Genomic DNA, 21,362 nt, shown 5'->3' on the forward strand with positions numbered 1-21,362 from the left:
AGAACAAGCAGACACAACGTGCAGGCAGTGGGTGTGACTCAAGCAGTTGGGCACCTACCTCCCATTAGGGGAGGTCCCGGGTTCAGTTCCTGGTGCCTACTAAAGAATATGAGCAGGGACGAGCAGACACAATAAGCAGACAATGAGCAGACACAGCAAGCAGACAACGAGCAGAAGTGAAAAAAAAAATTGATATAATCCACATCAACAAAAACTCTCTGGGGACCTCAAAAACTTTCAACAGTATTTTTAAAAGGATCTGAAAGCAAAATAAACTAGTATGTGAAGTATTCAATATGAAAAATTTAGAGTCCGTTTCTCAAAGTGTGTTCCTTGATGCAAGAAATGATCCTTGAAAAAGTGATTACTTGATTAAATAAGTTTGGGTAATATAGATTCTATATTCTCATCCTAGGGTTTACCATCAATTTTGAGAAATTCTTGAAAGTCAAAACACAGACAGGATCAAAATGATAAGAACGACTAAGAAAAGTGAAAGAAATCCCAGGTTAGTGCAGAAGCAAGGAATATAAGGTGCGTGTAACAATTATTGAAGAATTATTGGGATAATTGGTAGGTGAACCATAATGGAAAAAGTCAGGAAAGTAAGCCCTTCAGTCCCTGTGTCTTCTTCTCACCACCATTAGCACATCCTGCCTTTCCTATAAAACCACTGGAGGCAGGTTACAATGAACAGAGACAGCAACAAAAGACAGGCATACCAGAAATCTCAAAGACCACGATTGAAGTTGATGCAAATATTTCAGTAAAATTAACATCATGAGAAAGTGCCAAATTCAAAAGAGAAGAGCTGGCACCTAAAGCAACAGTTAATGATACATACAGAAGAAGGTTTTATTTCAAACAAATAGTATTACATAAATGTACTCACTGAGCAAAAATGTGGTGAGTTTAGTACATTATCTTATATGCATTATACGTCATTAAAAATATTTTACCAAAAAATTATAATTAATACACTCAATGAAATAAGAGAGCCTAATATATCCACGAACAAGTTCATTTCAAAAAGGGCCAATTAAAGAATTTTGAAATGAAAAATATGCTACAGAAATAAAGCCCAATTGAAACGTTAAATAAAATAATGGCTGCAGTTGAAGGGCATATTGGAAGTCTGGGAGATGGAGCCAAATCCCAGGATGCATTTCCAAAATGACAGAGACATGCAAAGTATGAAACACCAAAGGATTATGGATCCAGAAATAACAACACCTAGCTATCAGAAGGACCAGAAGAGATATTCACAGTATGCATAAACATGATGACAGCTATAATAAATCATGTAGTAAATAAATCTGTTTAACCCAATGTTTCTCAAACTTAACTGACCACAGAACTTAATTTTCAAGTTATACTTACTAACAAACATCTCACAGAACTAGTGTTACTATGAAATATATTTTGAAAAAATGCTGTTTCTGAGACATTAATATGTGTTCAAAGATTTTCTCATCACAACTACTGAGATTGTTGACATTTCCTAAAATCAACAAAGGTATGCCTTACTTTAAACAATGCATGTATTTTTATTTCTAATAAAAGAGATAAACTAGTTGCTGTTTATTTTGAAGAAAAAAGAACGCAGGCTTTGCAATCAAGCAAATCTGTGTTTAAACCCTGACTCAACCATGGACAAATTATTCATCTTATTGTTATGATTAAATGAGATAACATACATAAAAGCCTATAAGTAATATGGCACATAATCTCACTTAATAGCAAAAAACGATGGCGATGGTAACAACAACCACCACCAAGCTTTCCTCCCAATGGCACATTTCCCATAATATTTAAAATAAAATTCAGGGAAGCGGATTTGGCTCAACTGATAGAGTGCCCGCCTACTACCTGGGAGGTTCAGGGTTCAAACCCAGGGCCTCCTGACCCGTGTGGTGAGTTGGCCCACACACAGCGCTGATGCGCACAAGAAGTCCCAGGCTATGCAAGGGTGTCCCTTGCATAGGGGAACCCCACTTGCAAGAAGTGCACCCTGTATAGAGAGACGCCCTGCACAAAAAAATGCAGCCCACCCAGGAGTGCCGCCACACACATGGAGAGCTGACACAGCAAGATGACGCAACAAAAAGAGACACAGATTCCCGGCGCCACTGACAAGAAAACAAGCGGACACAGAAGAACACACAGCAAATGGACACAGCAGACAACTGGGGGGGGGGGGGTAGGGGGGACAAGAGAGAAATAAATAAAAAATAAATCTTAAATAAAATAAATAAAATTCAGTTCTCAGCAGTTCCATCTTTTTTTTTGAGGGGCATGGAGTGAATCTTCACAATTAATATTTTTAACTAGTGGAATTTGACATACAATGGGCCCATACTCAATTAAAAGGTTCACTTACTAAGGTACAAAGATATACTACCATGCAAAGCCATGGCACAGACCTCTAAGGAGAACACTTCAGAATTGTGAGACTCTAGAACTATTTTTTACAGAAGGTGAGCTACTACAAATACTCATTAAAATCTTACTAATAATGGGATTGTTATAATTTAAGTTAAACTTCTCACAGAAATATTGTATAATATGGCTCCAATGGCATTATTAGATAATATTCATGCTAATAACTTAATCAACTAATATTCACTGGAGAGAATATGAACAGTGGTCGTCATTCCGGGTAGTGAAAATTAGATCTATGCAGGGTCATAATACAAGAATCTAGTAAGAAAGATAAAAGAAAAAGTGGTGAGCATCCTTTGGGAACATCAAATTCAACAGCTATTAAGGGTCATAAAAGCCAGGCAGAAAAATTCAAATACGATTTGACAGGTGCCAGGAAACCACTGTAAGTTCATAATCTTTGAACTGATATAATAAAATCATTATTTAAAAAAGACTAGTCTTGTCATAACATTTAATTTGCATTGGATTAGGAGCCAATCTGGAAAGCTACCTATTATCTTGAATGGAGTGAGACATTAGCAGGCTACAATGGTGATACATGCATATTATATAAATAAATGAGCAAGTGAATTATGTTAAAGGGAAAACAGACAAGATATAGTTATTGTCTATTCAAAGAGGATGAAGGGCCAGGTTGAGTGAGGTGGTTTCATGATTTTAAGGCTAGTCGATGGGGAGAACAGTGGCACCAATAAAATTGGGAGAGGGGTCTATAAGAGAATTTTGCTCATGAACATTCTACAGATACACAAAAATAAAACTGTTCAGTAGAAATTTTAGTAATGAGATTAGATTTTGGAGAATTTGACTTAATATAACAATATTTTCTTATACATAAATACAAAAAAGTAATTTATATTAAATATGCAGTATACTCTGATATTTTCCCCACCCCACTCCCACATAGAATTACTTTTTAAATTATATTGGCCTAGGCTATACTTTAATCCAATTTGCTATCCCTGATTATAAACTGGCTACCACCTAATTAGAGCCAGCCCCAAAGACAGTAGGTCTGAATTAAAGTTATCTTATTAAATGTAATTCCTACAAAATCTCTGTGAGTTTAAGTATTATAATTCCCATTTTGTAGAAAAGAAAAAAATAAATAAGGCATATTTTAAAGGGCTATTTGGCAGAGGAGTGTTAGGTTTTAAGGGACTAAACTGACGTAAGCAATGCTTAAGCCTGGTTTCCTCCATTTATACATGGAAATTGACAGAAGCAGCAACAAAACATCATAAGACAGCAGATAAAAATGGTAAGACACAACTGAAATATTATATTTAGTCACACTAACCATAGAAATCAGATATACCTGACTCACAAACTAAACTGGTGATAAGATCAAAAAATAGTTCATAAAAAAAAAAAAAACAGTTCTTTTCTAAAAATGTGGTCTGTACACTGAAATCAGGGAATATAATTTCTACTGGGAACAACAACCTGTGGTTGGAGGATAATGGAGGGGACGGAAGGAATAGACCCTTTAAATCTGAACCTTAAGATTTCTATTATTTCCCAAGAGTTTAAAGATTTGATATTATCATAAAACAGTTAAATCTAATTCTTACCATTAATCACAGGTGTGTAAACAACAATCCCAACCAAATTTGGGTCAGAGACAGTTGTATCCAGAATAAGGCCTCCAATGCTGAAAAATATAAAATTATATAATTTATAATATATATAAGAAAGGCAATGTGCTAATTTTAAAACATTCTATACCTAAAGGCACCCCAACCTTGAAAAATAAAATATTTAGATATTTTAAAATAAAGTCAAAAGAAAAACATTCAAAGTAAAAACCAATGTCAACAGCAAATGTTGAAAGCAGAATATGGCATAACTTTAGCCCAACATTTAAGAGTTCTTTGATAACCAAGATATGTTATTTATAAAAAAGGAAAAAACAAAACAAAACAGTTTTAAATGCATTAAAATGGCTGGAAGGACATATAAGAAATTATTATTAACAACGGCCATCTATAGGGGGTGAGACTGATAGGGGACTAACAGTTATTTTATATCCTTTTGAATTTAGTAATGTTTTTAATTATATGCATCTATCACTCTTATAATTAAAAATATTTTAAAGAGAGTATATTTTCATATTTAAAGGAAGGCCTTAGCAGGACTATTTTTATTGTGTTAAAACTAGTATAGTTAGGATGTGTAATACTGCTGATCAATTAAAACAATACATTGTAGTCATGGAAAGCACTGAGAATAGAGGTCTGGAAAAACAAGTGGTTTATAGAGGCAAGCCATACACTCTCACTGGAACTTGGAGATTATCAACTGGTTAATTTCAGTCTGTGGTCTATGTACTATAAAACATTACCAGTTCCAGTATTCCATGGGATTCTGTTGCCTAAATCTTCCAAGAAAATACAGTTCACATTATAGAAAAATCAACCACATGATGTCCCAAAATGGGACAGATTGTCAAACTATCAGATCACATGTTCTTCCCACTATCTTAATGTTTAAAGTAATTAAATCTTTAATATTTTAACTAGTAAAATAAATGACTATGAACTGCTAAGTTTCTATATAGAAGTTACATTATAGAGTCCAAAAACAGTCATCTTTACAAATACTTTAATATTTCAAGCCCTAAATTAAAAAAAAACATGACTCACATTTCACAGAAAAAAAAAGTAGTTATGAGTCAAAGAATGAATCTCCTGCCAAAACACAGATCATGCTGTAGATATAACATGAACACTTGCTAAATTATATTTTTAAATATTTTTGTTACCCAGGTAATAAAACTTATTACAGAAAAAATTAGAAGACAAACAAAAGAAGAAATTAAAAATCACCTACAGTTATATCGCTCAGAAACAAATTGGTTCAAATTGTAAAAGTTTCCTTCACTTTCATTAACATATATTTTTCTCAAACAAGCATGTGCATTATTTTAAAAGTGCAAGTAGCACAAGCTTATAATAAAATAATAGTCTTCAGCTCCACCTCCAGTTCCTGTTCTCCACTGGCAATCTTTTTCAACTTCTTTAGCTGTTTCTTCTGACATTTAATTCTGTATTTTTAAATAACATGTTTTACTGCTGTTTATTTTTTTAAACCTTATTTCAACTTCAAAAAAAAAATAACAGACAAAAGGCAGCTTAACATATCATGGGAACATTATTTTTTAAATGACTGAAATTAATGACTTCCCACTATTGCCAGTAAGGATTTAGTTTCTCTTACCCTTCCCTCCCACTCTTACCCTTCTTTCCCTTTCTAATTTAGTCCCTTCACAACTTTCTTTCTCCCCCCATCCTGCCATTTTGATTGTAGTACTGGAGTATTTAGAGTTTATATTATTTTAACTATTCAGTTAGTCACAGTTGAGTAACGAAGTGTACTACTAGATTTCCTCATTTGTACTTTATGCTTTGCCTCTTATTTTCCTTTTCTTAGTTTTTTAGGTCCCTATTACTAATTCACCCTCAAATTTGGAACAAAGCTCAAAGTCTCTCAATACAAACTCATCATGTAACCAATTAATTCCACTATTTTTTGCTTAGAGACATCCCTCCTTAACCCCACTGGTCTCCTACCAATCTGGATGGTTTATATCTAGGACTGATGTGCAGGTGCCATCCTATGTCTTTCCTTTAATCCCTCCCATGTTGAATCTTGTTTAATGAACTATGACCAAGTCCCAATAATTTCTGGGATCCTATTTATCAGTTCCACTATTTCATGTGATTCTATTGCCTGGATCTTCCAGGGAAAATTCAGTCTACATGAGAGAAAAATGAACTACGTGCTCTCACAAAATGGGTTTTTTCATTACTGTGTCACCAACTTTATTACTTACTCATTTTGATAAGACCATATCTTCAATTAGTTTTATACAAAAGGGCATATAGGGGCGGCGGACTTGGCCCAGTGGTTAGGCATCCGTCTACCACATGGGAGATCCGCAGTTCAAACCCCAGGCCTCCTTGACCTGCATGGAGCTGGCCCATGTGCAGTGCTGATGCGCACAAGGAGTGCCCTGCCATGCAGTGGTGTCCCCCGCATAGGGGAGCCCCACGCGCAGGGAGTGCGCCCCATGGGGAGAGCCGCCCAGCGTCAAAGAAGGTGCAGCCTGCCCAGGAATGGCGCCGCACACACGGAGAACTGACACAACAAGATGACGAAACAAAAAGAAACACAGATTCCCCTGCGGCTGACAACAGAAGCGGACAAAGAAGATGCAGCAAATAGACACAGAGAACAGACAACTGGGGTGCGGGGGGGGGGGGGGGGGGGGGGGAGAAATAAATAAATAAATCTTAAAAAAAAAACCAAAAAAACAAAAGGGCATATAGGAAATACATTTTTTGAGATCCCACATGTCTAAAAATTTCTTTAGTCTGTGCTTAAATACTTTTTGATACTATAGCTAAATTTTATGTTCAAAACAATTTTCCCTAGAATTTTGAAGAAATCATTTTGTTGTTACTATTAAAAAGTTTGATGCCATTCTCATTCCCAATTCTTCATGTGTAACTCCTTTTTTCTTTCATGAAGCTTTTGGAGTTCATGATGATGAGCTTTGATTAAGCTTCCTCCTGCTCTAATTCATTGTTCTGGTACTTAGTGGGCTCTTTCAATCTGGAGCTCACCTTCTTCAGTTCTGGGCAATTTTCTTTTATTTTTGTGATAATATTCTCTCCTTGTTGTTTGCTTTCTAGTCTACTTTCCAGAAGAATACCTAATCTTCCAACCTTTCTACTGAATTTCCTTTTGTTTCTGCTATTCATATGTTTATAAATTCCCAAGGTTCTTCCTTATTTTGCAAATCCTTCTTACTAGAGCATCCTGATCTTGTATTATGGAGGCCATAGCTTCTCTTATTTATCCAAATAAACCGATGATGGTTGTTTGTGGTTTTTCAAATGTCCCTGCATTTCTTTGAGTATTATTATATTTTGTTTGTTTTTGTCTCTGGCTCTCATGATAGAGGCCTTCATCAAATCATCAAATGTCTGGTGTTCCTTTAGTGTCTGATCCTCTTTGAGGAGCACTGCAACTTGGAGCCTTCTCTTAGTGTTCATTGGCAGAGGCTGTCAGCAGGTGGGCAAAAGTGCAGCATGACCTGGCGGGCACATAGCTCTTTCACTAAAGGCCCCACAAGAGTCAGTATCTATAGGTCTTTTCTTTGGTGCTGGTGAGTTTCCTTTGAAAGGAATCATCCAATCTTTTGCCTGTGGATTTAAGACTGACTGCCAGCATTCTGAAGCAAAGAAGGGGAAGTGGGTTAGGGTTCTCCCTATTCAGTGTGTAGATGTTCACTTACTCTTCCAATTTTCGATACAGTGTTTAATCTACGCCCTCTCCTGTGCAGGTGTTTCTGAATCCTTAGCCTCTCTGATTTCATCTCTCCAGAGTTAATTCTTGTCATCTGCTAGAGTGGGAGGGGGGTAGTCACCTGAGTATTCAGGCTAGAAGAGGGCTTTTGGAATCTTACTGCTCCTTAACCTAAACTTTCAACCAATCTTCTTCTATTTCAGCCTTTTGAAGTACTCAGAGCCTCTAATTTCTTCATCTTTTTGGGGTTCGCAGGTTCAGATAGCTTGCTTCTTACTGGAGTCCCATAGATGAATGTGTGTCAATCCACCATTGTAAATAGGAAATTCATACTCTTTTCTAGCTTGCTTTATTTCACCAAATGTGAAATGAGCATCTTTCCATAGCAATAGAAAGATTGATATGGCTGATTAATAAATACTCTACTTTGTACCGTAAGTTATTATATAGCATAATTTATTTGATTGATATCTGGTTGTTAGATGTTTAAGTTGTTTTCTCTTTCTTTTATTATTGAAAACACCACTGTGATGAGGATCCTTGCAATTAAATCTCTTGCATACATCCTTAAATTATATTTCGAGTCCCATCAGAGTCTTAGAAGTGGAAGTAACCAAATGGTATGTACATTTCTAAGGCTTCTAATACTTAAGTGAGCAACTTACTATTCAAAATAAATTTTATATGGCCTTGTCAGATTAAAACGAACAAACACAGATATACAACACTAAATTTACTTATCAATCTGGTAAGGATTTGATTAGAGATTAAGTTTGAAACTGGTAGCCACAACTACTGATTTTAATAACTCCTTTCACTTAAATTCCTTATTACTTAGGATAATAAAGAGTTGGATATATAAAATGACCCAAGAAATAAAAATGGGCAATTAATTTGTTTAAAAATATACATACATACATGCAAAATAGAATACACACACATATACATTTTAATACTAACCTACTTATAACCATAGCTGTTATGACAGGCTCCCATCCTGAGTAGAGTACTGTCCTTGTGGCTGGGTGTTTGGCAGCTATTATAATCCAGATAGGAGTAAGAACCAAGAAAAAGACACCAACTAATGGAGAAATGTAGTAGTAAGTCTCTAAAATAAAAAAAATATATATATACATTTCAGTCTCTCTTCTCTCCATGTAGCAAATCTAAACCATTAAAAGTTTATCAGAGATGATGCTATCAAACATATTAACATGCTGTATATTTTCTGTAAATTTCAACCAAATTTAAAACTGTAGATAAAGTAAACTATTACATAATACATCTGAAAATTAATACAGTATATCAACAAATACTTATTAAAATAGCTATATAAACATATAGGAATGGCAATAAGAGCAACAATAAAAGCTAACATTTATTTGGCTCCTATTATTTACAAAGCACTGTGAAAATGCTTCTATAGTCATTTCATTAAATGTACCAACAAGTATGAAGCAGATACTGTCATTATCTGTATTTTATGAGAAATAGGCTGAGAGCTTGAGAGCATAGTTAAGGAATAGCAGAGTTGGGAGAAAACCACATCTATCTGACATCGAAGTTAGTGCTCTTAACTTTAAACATTATCAAGTCAATTAGGATATTGGTTTTGCCCACAAGGATCTCATAGCATAGACATTCCATGGAATATTGGTCCAATAATTAATAAGATACTACCCCAACCCCTACAGAGTTCCAATTTTTTTTTTAATGGAAAAACTGGATTTAATAAAGTTAACCAGATTTCTTCACTGAAGATTTCTTCACTATTCAGAACCTTTAAGATGCTAGGATGAAATACAGTATACCATATTAACCATATATTATACTTATTAACCGTAAGTTCACCCACTTAGTTTCATAACTGAGCATTATAACTTTGGACAAGAATTTTAACTTTAAGCTTCAATTTCATTATCTTTAAATGTTAATAATCATACCACCTATCACATGGGATTATTATGTCTTAGGAGAATTAATACATGTAAGTCAATTAGAATAGTGCCTAGCATGTAGCTAACATTTATGGAACACTTTACTATCATCATCATCATCATCATCATTTCATCATCTTCATCCTCATCTTCATATTGGCATCATTTTTTTTTTTAAGATTTATTTATTTATTTTCCCCCCTTCCCCTCCTCCTACCCTGCTGTTTTTGCTATCTGTGTTGTCTTGTCTTCTCATTTTTTTTCTCCTCTAGGATTCACCAGGATTCGATCCTGGAGACCTCTGATGGGGAGAAAGATTCTCTGTCAATTGCACCACCTCAGTTCCTTGTTTCTGCTGCACTTCACCTTGACTCTCCCCTTGTCTCTCTTTTGATGCATCAGCATCTTTCTGTGTGACTCACGCGGGGCACTGGCTCACCATGCGGGCACTTGCTCACCATGTGTGTACTCGTGCAGGCACTAATTTGCCGTGTGGGCACACTTTCTCTTCTTCTTTTTCACCAGGAGATCCCAGGGATCAAACCCAGGTCCTCCCATATGGTAGGTGGAAGCTCTATCACTTGAACTACATCTGCTTCCCTGATCAAGATTTTATTATTAGAGATGTCAGCCAGGATATTCCTGGATTCTTCCAAATGACTCTAATACTTATTGTGTATAGTAGGAACTTCATTACTTAAAGACAAAGTTGATCCTACAGTCCTCATAGCCTACAGCCATAGATTTAAGTTAAATGTCACTAAATTTTTTATCTCACAGAATTCTGCAACCCTTACCCAGGCTCTTTGATTGAATTTTTGTATTTCTTTCACTTAAGATATTTAAAGATATTCTCACCTATGACTAAAAATCTTTGAACTAGATAGGAAAAAAAAGAAAAAAAATTGAGTTTCTATCAGGTAGGACCAAAAAATTATTATGGATATTAAAATAATGCCCAATCAAATTTTATTCCCATGGATTTTGTCTGGGTTTGCCACCATATTTTCACAATTCTACTAGCAAAATTCATTTTAATATTTTCTTCCATTTAAAGGACTATGACTAATGCTATAATCAGTTTCATTTTCTCCATGAGTTTCAAAAAGATTTTAAAAGTCTTTATTTGTTGAATGGATTCCCAGTTCTTCTTTTTAAAACCATTAAATATGGATAAAAAACATCCCAATTAGAAAACATTCTTATCTCCTAAAACAACTAAGATTGCCAGCAATCTTCTTATAGGATCAGATAGAAACTAGAAGCATTAAAATCCAGCTAAACACAAATGAAAATAACTATTCTGCTAGGTTAGATCATCTTAGTATTTCATTCTCTATAAGGAGCACTACTATGCCAGACTTTAAAGGAGTTATTCTCAACATTAAATCTCTTAAAGATCTGAATTTAGAAAAAGTACCCACTACCCCAACCTCAGAATAAATACCCTGAATTTTCAAAGAGGGGGGATATTTCTCAGGAAAGAAAATAAAAATGATGAATAGGTAGTTCCTCAAAAAAATTAAACACTGAGTTACCATATGACCCAGCAATGGCACTCCTAGCTATACACCCAAGAGAACTGAAAACATATGTTCCCACAAAAACTTGTACATAAATGTTCATAACAGCCTTATTCATAATAGCAAAGAAGTGGAAACAACCCAATGTCCCTCAACTGATGAGTGGATAAATAAAATGTGTTATATCTATACAATGGAATATTATTCAGCCCTACAATGGAAAAGTCTTTGGTATGGAATATTATTCAGTACTGATTCATGCTACAACATGGATAAACCTTGAAAACCTTATGCTAAGTGAAAGAAGCCAGATATAAAAGACCATCTATTATATGATTCTGTTTTTACAAAATTTCCAGAACAGGCAAACCTATAGAGATAAAAAGCAGATTAATGGTTGCCAGGGGCTGGGGAAAGGGTCAAATGGAGAGTGACTGCTAACAGGTCTGGGGTTTCTTCTGGGGGGTGATGAAAATGTTCTGGAACTAGATAATAGTGACAGTTGTGCAATCTTGTGAATATACTAAAAACCACCATAGTGTATACTTTAAAAAGGCAAATTGTATGGTATGTGAATTTTATCTCTAAAAAACATTCCAACATTGGGGGGGGGGGGGGGCGGGGAGAGAGAAGACTGTATTCTTCAAAATGTCAGTGTCACAAAAGACAAAAAACATACATACATAATAGAGAAAAGGGGGAGGGAACAATAAATAAATGTGGTAAAATGTCAACAGGTGAATCTAGGTAGAGAGTGCACAAGTGTTTTTTGGTACTATTTTTATTTTTGCAACAATTCTGTAAATGAAAAAAAATTATCTCCACATAAAATGTTTAAAAAAAATTTTTTTAAGAATGGGAAAACCATGACAAAACAAGATTTTCCAAAATGGTTTACTGTAAATGTGTTTTACTCCAAATTCCTGCCAAATCTAACATGCCCATTCCAAACTGGACCATATGTATAATAATATAGGACCCTCCTATCTTTTCCCTGGCTAACTTCTAATCCAATTCTGATAGCGAGGGGAAAAAATCACAAATATAGAAAAAAGGAAGATGCTACAAATATTCCTTGTTTTTAAGTATATATTGGTATTTTGCAGGTGTCATAAAATTAAAAGAATTACTTTTTAGAAAACCACTAATGACACAATCAGCAAGCAAAAATGGTTAAAGTTCTTCCTTATAAGAGAACACTTAAAAGATTCTGGTTAAAATAATAGATAGAAAAGGTGTCAACTAACTGGTACAGGAATTCAGAGGAGAAAAAGATCACCTAAGGTTAGTTCTGGGTATATCATAATGAATATTGTAGAAGGCCAAGTAATGGCCCCCAAAAGATATCCATGTCCTAATCCCTGGAACCTATGAATATTCCCTTATATGGCAAAAGAGACTTTGCAGATGAAGGTGTCATGAGATAGGATATTATCCTGAATTATCTGGGTGAGCCCTAAATGCAGTCATAAGTATCCTTATTGTAAGAGGTAGGCAAAGGGTGATTTGACCATGGAGGATAAGGCAGGCAATGTGACCACAGAAGCAGAGATTGGGGTGAAGCAGCCACAAGCCAAGGAATGCCAGCAGCCACCAGACGATGCCAAGAATAGATTCTCCTCTTATCTCCAGAAGGAACCCGCCCTGTTGACACCCTGACTTTAGTCCTCTAAGATTCATTTCGGACTTATGGCCTCCAGAACTATTAAATTTCTGTTGTTTTAGATCACCAAGTTTGTAGTAACTTGCTATAGCATCAACAGGAAACTAATACAGGTATATATAAAACTTTTTGGAATTTGAGGCCTGATAAACGTCCATGTATGTTAGATTCCATAATACAGGTAAATTACAGGAAAGTAAGGATTAACATAATTAAAGTGGTTCAAGATGCTATGATTCCACTTAACTGCCAAATATAACTGCCAAATATAACTGATTCACAACTCTTTTACCATTTTCTAGATTGTTGATGGCATTTTCTAGCTACTGTTATATAATTTCATTAACATCCATTATTCTCACTCCATATCCTTCTGAAATTTGTAGCTACTATAAGTGACAATTTTTATGTTAATTATTTCCATGTGAACAACAAAGTAACTGGCATTGTAAGTTATAGCCAATTTTCTAAATGTCCTTTGTAGTAACCATCAGAATTTTCTCAGTACACTGACATTGTAGGAATCACTCTAAACTAAGATGGTACAGCACTAAAAATCTCTAAGACAAAGTGACATGCAAGATAAATTTAGAGGGAAGCGGATTTGGCGCCAACGGATAGGGCATCCGCCTATCACATGGGAGGTCCAAGGTTCAAACCCAGGGCCTCCTGACCTGTGCAATGAGCTGGCCCACACACAGCACTGATGCGCGCAAGGAGTGCCGTGCCACGAAGGGGTGTCCCCTGAGTAGGGGAGCCCCACACGCAAGGAGTGCACCCCAGAAGGAGAGCCGCCTAGCGTGAAAAAAGTGCAGCCTGCCCAGGAATGGGCGCACACACGGAGAGCTAATGAGCAAGATCATGCAACAAAACGAGACACAGATTCCGGGTGCCACCAACAAGAATACAAACGGACACAGAACACACAGCGAATGGACACAAAGAATAGACAACTGGGGGTGGGGGCGGGGTGCAGAAGGGGAGAGAAATAAATAAGAAATAAATCTTCTAAAAAAAAAGATAAATTTAGAATCTACCCACATCATTATAGTAAGGCAGTGATAGTCTAGAATGTCCTGTAAATAATCAGGTGGCATCCTTGATGATGATGATTCACCAGAGGAATAAAGTAACCTGCAGCTGATTGCTATTGCAGTTGAAGCTGGCTTCAACGAAGCCAGCCTTTAAAAGTTAACCTTGGAAAATGAGAAATCAATCAACATTTTGCTTCTCAGATCTTGCCTAGAACGAAAAAAGTAAATTATTTTTCAAATCAATAAACGTCATGTATATACAAGAATTATGTAGCCATGTACTTACAAATAACTGAAAAGGAGTTTTTGAAATTCTCTTAAAATTAAGCAAATCAGAAGAAAGGGCAACAACCATTGTGTATAGGTATTTCAGTTGCTGGTCCAACTTTAGATCTTTTAAATAGCCTTTAAAGATTACTATGTGTTTTCTCAGCATGAATGAATAAATTACATTTATAGTTTCACTGCAAGCCACACCAAAGCAAATCATAATCCAAAGCTTAGCTCTAGCTTTCTATTTCCTTTCTACTTCCATTTGAAATAAACTTTTCTAGCCATATGTTGTCATTTTTATTTTTGCATAGTTATCCTAATCTCTAGGCAAGATACCCTTCCAGTATTTCCCTAATACTACGTCCTCATCAAAAGTATCTGTTTTTGTTACAATCAATTATATTGGAAAATTACTGTGTCAAAATCATTCAAACAGATATCTACTCTTTTTCATGCTTATACTACTTCCTGAATAATTTCTACTTACATTAATTAGATAAACTTTTAAAAGAAACAAAACATTTGGTAAAGCACTATTCATTAAGCATCTACTATATATCTACTATAGGGTGCTGCAAAAAATTACATAAGTAAATAACACAATTTTGTCCTCAAGAAGCTTTTACCTCATAAGGGAAGGTACTGTATTTGCACATTAAGTTATGATGACCAGTCAAATATAAATTATGTCACAAAAGAGGTGTCAACTAAGAGCTATAAGAATTCAAAGGAGAAAAAGATCACCTAAGATTAGGAAAATCTACGAATTCAACCTTGACAAATGAGAAGAATTGTGACTGGCTTTGATGGGACGAGGGTGGAGGAGGGGAGTGACAGAAAGACAAAGAGAAAACAGTCAGTAAATATGAGTTGGCTGGAGTAAAAGGTACAAGAAAGGGAGGAAGAGGGGCATCTTAAGAAAGTAAGTTTCTGCCAACTCCAAGGACACTAAATACCTAGCTACAAACTTTGTTCCCTAAACAATAGAGATCGAGGGTGACTAGAAAATAAAATCAATAGGTGCAAATAAAGCTTTGGGCTTATTTGTGTTGTTCTCTGGAGATATGGGGAGGGGAAAGGATGGGGGGATTCCGTATTTACTTCAGATTCAGATCCCAGATAGGAGTTACTTTCACTCTGGGACTCACCAGACACCAAATGTGTCTGGAAAAAAAACATGGATGGCAAGGAGACAAACTGGAATCTTTGACTGTAGAGGATTTTTGAACCATAACATCAAATAAACCAGCAAGGTTTATCTGGACCAAAAGAAAGGTAGCATGTAGAATGAATGTAGAGTGTCTTAGTACATGTATAAAACTAACAGAACATGAAAGGGCTGTTCAAATTCAATTCAGAATACCCCAAATTCTGAGAAGTGAGGCTTTTCTCAATATTCAGTTCTTTCATAGTTAAATAATACATTGGCCTTCATTATAGGCCAAAGCCTATCACTGTCAAAAAATCTTCTTTGTATCTCTAAAGCCTGCTAATTGTTTCCAAAATAGTTCAGGAATTAAAATTTTGTTTCCAAGAGCTGGGCTTCTTAGCATGATGAATGGGGTCTTGGAATTTAAATGTGCCTGTTTCTAATCTTTGTATTAAGAATACAGTTATACTAGGCATATACTGATACCAGGAGGCCCCCTAGTGCTCGCAAGGCAGACACTTTACTAGGGTCTTAAAAGCTGAACACAACTAACACTTGAGAAACATCTTACCTGTAAAATTAACTATGGACTCAATCAGATGACCTGTTTTAGTATCAAAGATCCTGTTTTAATTAGTTCACCCTGAGTTACTGAGTCAATTTTCAAAGGCTGAGAAGAGCCTATGCAAAATTCAATAATAAAATTACTTTACTACTTTAAAATTTAAAAATAAAATAACTGAATGATACTGTGACTATATCATTTTCTTTCATTTTCAAACTTTTTGACCCAGTTAAACTATGAAAGCATCATTATATAACACAAACTTTAGAGGGCAACACATTTTATGACAAAAAGTTCTTTACAAGGAGAGTTTATCTATCACTTGTATAATATACAAAACTTTAAAAGTCAGCACACATTATTTTCTTAGGCAGCTGATTCGCCTTCTGAAATCTCATACCATTTAGTCTGTATCATTATTACAACTGTCATATTTATTATAAGATAATATTCTTCAGTGGCATTCTGTACAATATGTTACAAATGACTTAAGGATAATTTAAGTACCAAAGTTTTTGAATAATATACTTCTATTTTTAAATGTATATATGTAGAGGAAACCATCCCAGAACCAAATTCCCTACCCCCACCCCTCATCCCCATAAGATTCCTGGGAAGATCTATAGGATTTCTGCCCTTTTAATAATATTGGGAATAAATCTTTCACACTTTTCTTCTCCTCCACCTCAAAGAGAGAGAGACTTATCTAATTGGTAAGACTGGGGAAAGGGGCAGTAAGCATGCCTAACTCATGCCCTTACTGGCTTTCTCTTTTGGGACCGAGTATTTTGATGACATTCTCTTTTCCTCAGCACAGTTAGCGGTTCCTGTGGGGATCAAGGCCTATAGTTGTCCAGCTGATGCCTATGCATAGGTGGGTGAATGTAATGAAGTAGCGGAAGGATATTAAACGATATTCTCTAGTACTAGTCATGAGCTAATATTTCAATTTTTGACTTCAACATCTATTTCTAAATTGTATAATAATTTAGAGAAGGAGAAAAGTATGGCCAATTATCACCCCAACAAAATTAATTAAGGTAGAGGTTATCCCTTTAATAATGTAACTCTTATATTCTGTTCTTTGAGTGGGAGAGAAGGGTGACCCTGAATATACTTTAACATGTATCAGTCCTTGTGTATTCTACAACAACAGCAACAAAAAGCCAAGACCTGTGGGAACAAGATCTTACACGTAGGCCATTAACAACTTATTGCCTTACACATCCCTTTAAGTAGATACATCTTAAACTTCTAAATGAGAAAATATTTCTTTGGACATATATATCAAGTCATTGAATATTTTTATGACACTCATTTTTTTATATATACTAAATGAAATTTCTCTTGGTATTTCCCAAAATCATTGCCTTTGATAAGTTAAAACCCTTTCTTTAGTTTAAGAATATATATCTGAGACTCAGTCTTTTAAATAAAATGCCCTTTGGATTTATTTTGAAGTCCACCATAAATCTGACAGAAACCATGCAAATATATGAAGGAATGTTAATAAACGTTGGCTTCTGGCTTGGCTTATAACCTATTTTACTTTTTTCTTATATAACTGTGGGTTTCTGTTCTCTTTTTATTCTTTTAAGTTTGCATCTAAAAAAATGAAACCACAACCAACTTTTAGCACTAAACCAATGCTCACAAATCATATTAATTTGCCATTAGCAATAGTCCCAGGATATAAATTTGCATTAAAGCAGTTCATTATATTCTGCATTATATTCCGTAAGTACTTTATCATTATCAAGAATTGTGTATATGACTCCAATTTCACAGTGTTCAGGCTAATTTTCATGGTGATACTTTTCTCTTTATTAATTGCCATGAAGCTACTCATATCTGTGGGTTTCTGATACAGAAAAAGGTGATTAAATTTTAAGTACTACCAGGACCTTATGTTCTAGGACAGTTATTCTAGGGGCATGTCAGAACACTGTAGGTTTGACTCTTAGATGACAAGTTAAGAGGATAGGGCAGACAGACCTGGGTTTACCCTAAAAACCAGTAGCTGTTTAAACTTGGGTAACATACAGAACTTACATGATCCTCAGTTTTATCATCTGAAATTGGAGCTAATAATCCTTATCCTACATAGAGTAATTATGAAGATTAGAAAAAATACGTGAGAACCACATCATATAGGTGTACAACAAATGTTTTAATCACCCTCAATAACAGTACTAATATGGATGAATGCCTCTGCAGGTTCATAGTATTATTGCAAAAGTACTCCGTTAATAAAATACCATATTTAGTATCATGTCAACTTACCAAGACAGGAGTACAAACCCTGACTTATCCAAGCTAATATGGCAAGAGTTATAAGGTCACCAAAACTAGCAGCAATGGGCGTAGCAACATTATCAGGATTTATACCAGTCTTCTTTGAGCCAACGATAACCCCAACCATTATTATTCCTAAAAGAAAGAATGTTCATTACTTTTTATGCTATGATTTTTAAAAAACCAATTCCCAAATACTTAAACATGTAGGATAAACAAAGAACATATCATTTCCAGTTAGACTGATTAGATAAGCTGACTAAAGCAAACAAAACTTTTCTCTAATGCTTTAGGAAAATGCCTTTCAATAAACTCCAAGTGGTATCACAGAAGATTTGAGAAGTTCAATGTTGCCCTTAGAAACCTGAAATGCTACTGTAAAATTATATTAAAGCTAAAATTTCAAATTTAGTAACATACATCTTAGATATCATGTATGAAACCCAAAGATTTAAATTTTAATCCTCAAATCAAATATGGTAACAGCAAAGAAAGGTGAGTCAGATTTACATGAGTTACAACTGGGAAGAAGACCAGCAAACACAGATTTGTTTATATTGTCAGAGCCAGAAATGCTTGCTTCTTGTTATTTAAAAGTGACAAGTATTAAGAATAAAGAACAAATTAAATTTTGAACACTGGAGACCAAGACACAAGAAGGTCTTTGTGGAAGACATTCTTTAAGTCAAGTTTCTATCTATGAAGTTACATCTTGAAAACAGAAGTTGAAAATGGGACTACGTACTTGTACTTTAAATCCTTATTTTCTTAAATCATGCAAATGGGAGAAAAAATGATAGCATGTATACCCATACCCTTTTGCATAGATTTTCTTGTGCTAGCACACTCATGAAGAGGATGCAATGTAGAGAAAGTTTTAAATGTTTTACTTATTTATATGCTAAACATAAATCAATATGGGAGCCTAAATATGACTATGGAGAAAAAACATGAATAGAATTTCACAGTTTTTTAGACTGAAAGACTCAAAGATGGTTTTATTTGGCATAGTCATTTCATAGATAATAAAAGTGGGATCCTAAGAGGTAAGGTTTAAATACTTGTCTAATGTTCCAAAGCTTTTAAGTGACTCTATACAGTGTTTTTCCCACTACTCTAAACAAGTAGGATTTTTGTCTTGCTTCAAACAACTACACATCTTGCATTCTAGAGGCTTTTTCAAACACTATGCTTACCTTTCCCATAATATCACAGTGAAAAGGAAAAAAGGCAGTAACAGAAAAGTTTTAAATTTTTATTATGCAATAATCAATCATGATGTGATCATATGGATTTCTTTTTCCAAAATCAGCACATATAAAAGTTTATATGTAAAGTTCTCCTATGCAGAATGTCATCTCTATCTTTTTAGTTGAAAACAAATATTTAGCATGCAACATAGTTTAATGGAAAGAGCTGGGAGTCAGGAAGCTGGGGTTTGAATTCTGACTCTGCTACTAACAAGCTGATACAATTGGACAAATCACCTTACCTGTCTGAAGTCACAGTTTTCTCACCTACAAACTGTTGTTAAGTGTATTTGCTTTACATGCATCAAGGTGGTTATAAGGGTCAAATCATCATAAAATATGGAATACACATTAAAGTAGGAAACTTCAAATGTATTTTAAAAATCTGAATTTTGATACTTCTAAAAATCCTAGGGACTACAAATATATGTTAGAATGAAAATTTTTAAACAACTTTTTTTTTTCAGATTTATTTATTTATTTATTTATTTTCTCTCCCCTCCCCACCCCTTCCCCAGTTGTCTGCTCTCTGTGTCCATTCGCTATGTGTTCTTCTGTGTCCGCTTGTATTCTTGTCAGCGGCACCTAGAATCTGTGTCTAGTTTTGTTGCGCCATCTTGCTGCATCAGCTCTCCGTGTGTGTGGCGCCATTCCTGGGCAGGCTGCACTTTTTTTGCACTGGGCAGCTTTCCTTACGGGGTACACTCCTTGCACGTGGGACTCCCCTACGCAGGGGGACACCCCTGCATGGCAGGGCACTCCTTGTGCACATAAGCACTGTGCATGGGCCAGCTCATCACATGGGTCAGGAGGCCCTAGGTTTGAACCTTGGACCTCCCACATGGTAGGCGGATGCCCTATCCATTGGGCCAAATCTGCTTCCCTTAAACAACTCTTAAACAAAAGAAAAACTGACAGAAAACAGAAGCAAACGAACTAAAGAAACGAACTACTAAGACTGGTATCTCCTTAAAAAAAAAAGGTACTTAGTCTTCACAACTGTGGCAGGGGAGGATCACATGTAGGCTATGTGGAGATGTGTCAGGAGGGGTGCACCAGGGGCATGCTTCTAAGGCATATGAATATGTTCAAGTGTTCATGGGGTGTTGTTTTGGTGGGTGGAGACCCACACCATAAGCAAAAGAATATTGAATTACCATCCTGAGGAGTCCTGCTACATTCTCTAATAGAGCAGTAAGAATCCCTTGAGTACATGGGCAGTACCTAGTGAAGGAGGACAGACCAATATACCAGGCCTTTGATATTGATGCTTACACTTATGAACCTTTTCCTGTGAAATTGAAACTTAGCCTAGTATTATATTCTGCCTAAGAGTTACCTCCTGAAAGCCTCCTTGTTACTCAAATGTGGCCTCCCTCTAAGCCAAACTCAGCATATAAACACACTGCTTTCCCCCTAGCATGGGACATGACTTCTGGGGATGAGCCTCCCTGGCACCAAGGGATTATTGCCAAGCACCAATGCATCTGGTAAAAGACCTTGACCAAAAGAGGAAAATAATAAATACAAATGAGTTTTTATGGCTAAGAGATTTCAAAGTGAGTCAGGAGGTCATTCCAGAGGTTATGCTTATGCATGTCTCAGCAGGATCTCTTTGACTGCCAAAATAAATGGAGCCTCAAACAGTGGGGTACCTCAGGGCTCTAGAGACATCTAGACACTTTAAGCAGGGCAGACAGGCTCAGGAATTCTTCATCCTGTCAGTGGACCTTACTTTGGAATTTATGCGCCCCAGTGCAACAGAGTTAGACTTATAGTTTCCCTACACATCTTCTGTCCCTGTTATTTGAACTTATAATTAGCACTATACTTGTTAAGTATATGTCCCAGAGACCTAAATCTTTGGTCTGTTCATGTGCCAGTTGAGTCCTGAATCTCAGCAGAGTTGCAACA

The 21,362-nt window shown here is 35.6% G+C and overlaps 1 protein-coding gene across 3 annotated transcripts in view; it reads right to left on the bottom strand.

Moving 5' to 3' along the window:
* SLC41A2 (solute carrier family 41 member 2) overlaps nucleotides 1-21,362 on the bottom strand; it is a 174,122-nt gene that overhangs the window by 76,954 nt on the left and 75,806 nt on the right. For all 3 annotated transcript variants that reach the window (XR_009188336.2, XM_004446785.5, XM_058308663.2), the window contains exons 6-8: nucleotides 18,187-18,333; nucleotides 8,719-8,866; nucleotides 4,020-4,099 (exon numbers count right to left, since the gene is read on the bottom strand). Coding sequence is in view for 2 of the 3 variants with exons in the window: in XM_004446785.5 (XP_004446842.1) it covers nucleotides 4,020-4,099; nucleotides 8,719-8,866; nucleotides 18,187-18,333 (375 nt within the window). In the remaining variant the exon portion in view is untranslated. The remainder of the gene's footprint in view (nucleotides 1-4,019; nucleotides 4,100-8,718; nucleotides 8,867-18,186; nucleotides 18,334-21,362) is intronic.

Source organism: Dasypus novemcinctus, chromosome 12 (genome assembly GCF_030445035.2).
Source record: "Dasypus novemcinctus isolate mDasNov1 chromosome 12, mDasNov1.1.hap2, whole genome shotgun sequence".
NCBI classification, from domain to species: domain Eukaryota; kingdom Metazoa; phylum Chordata; class Mammalia; order Cingulata; family Dasypodidae; genus Dasypus; species Dasypus novemcinctus.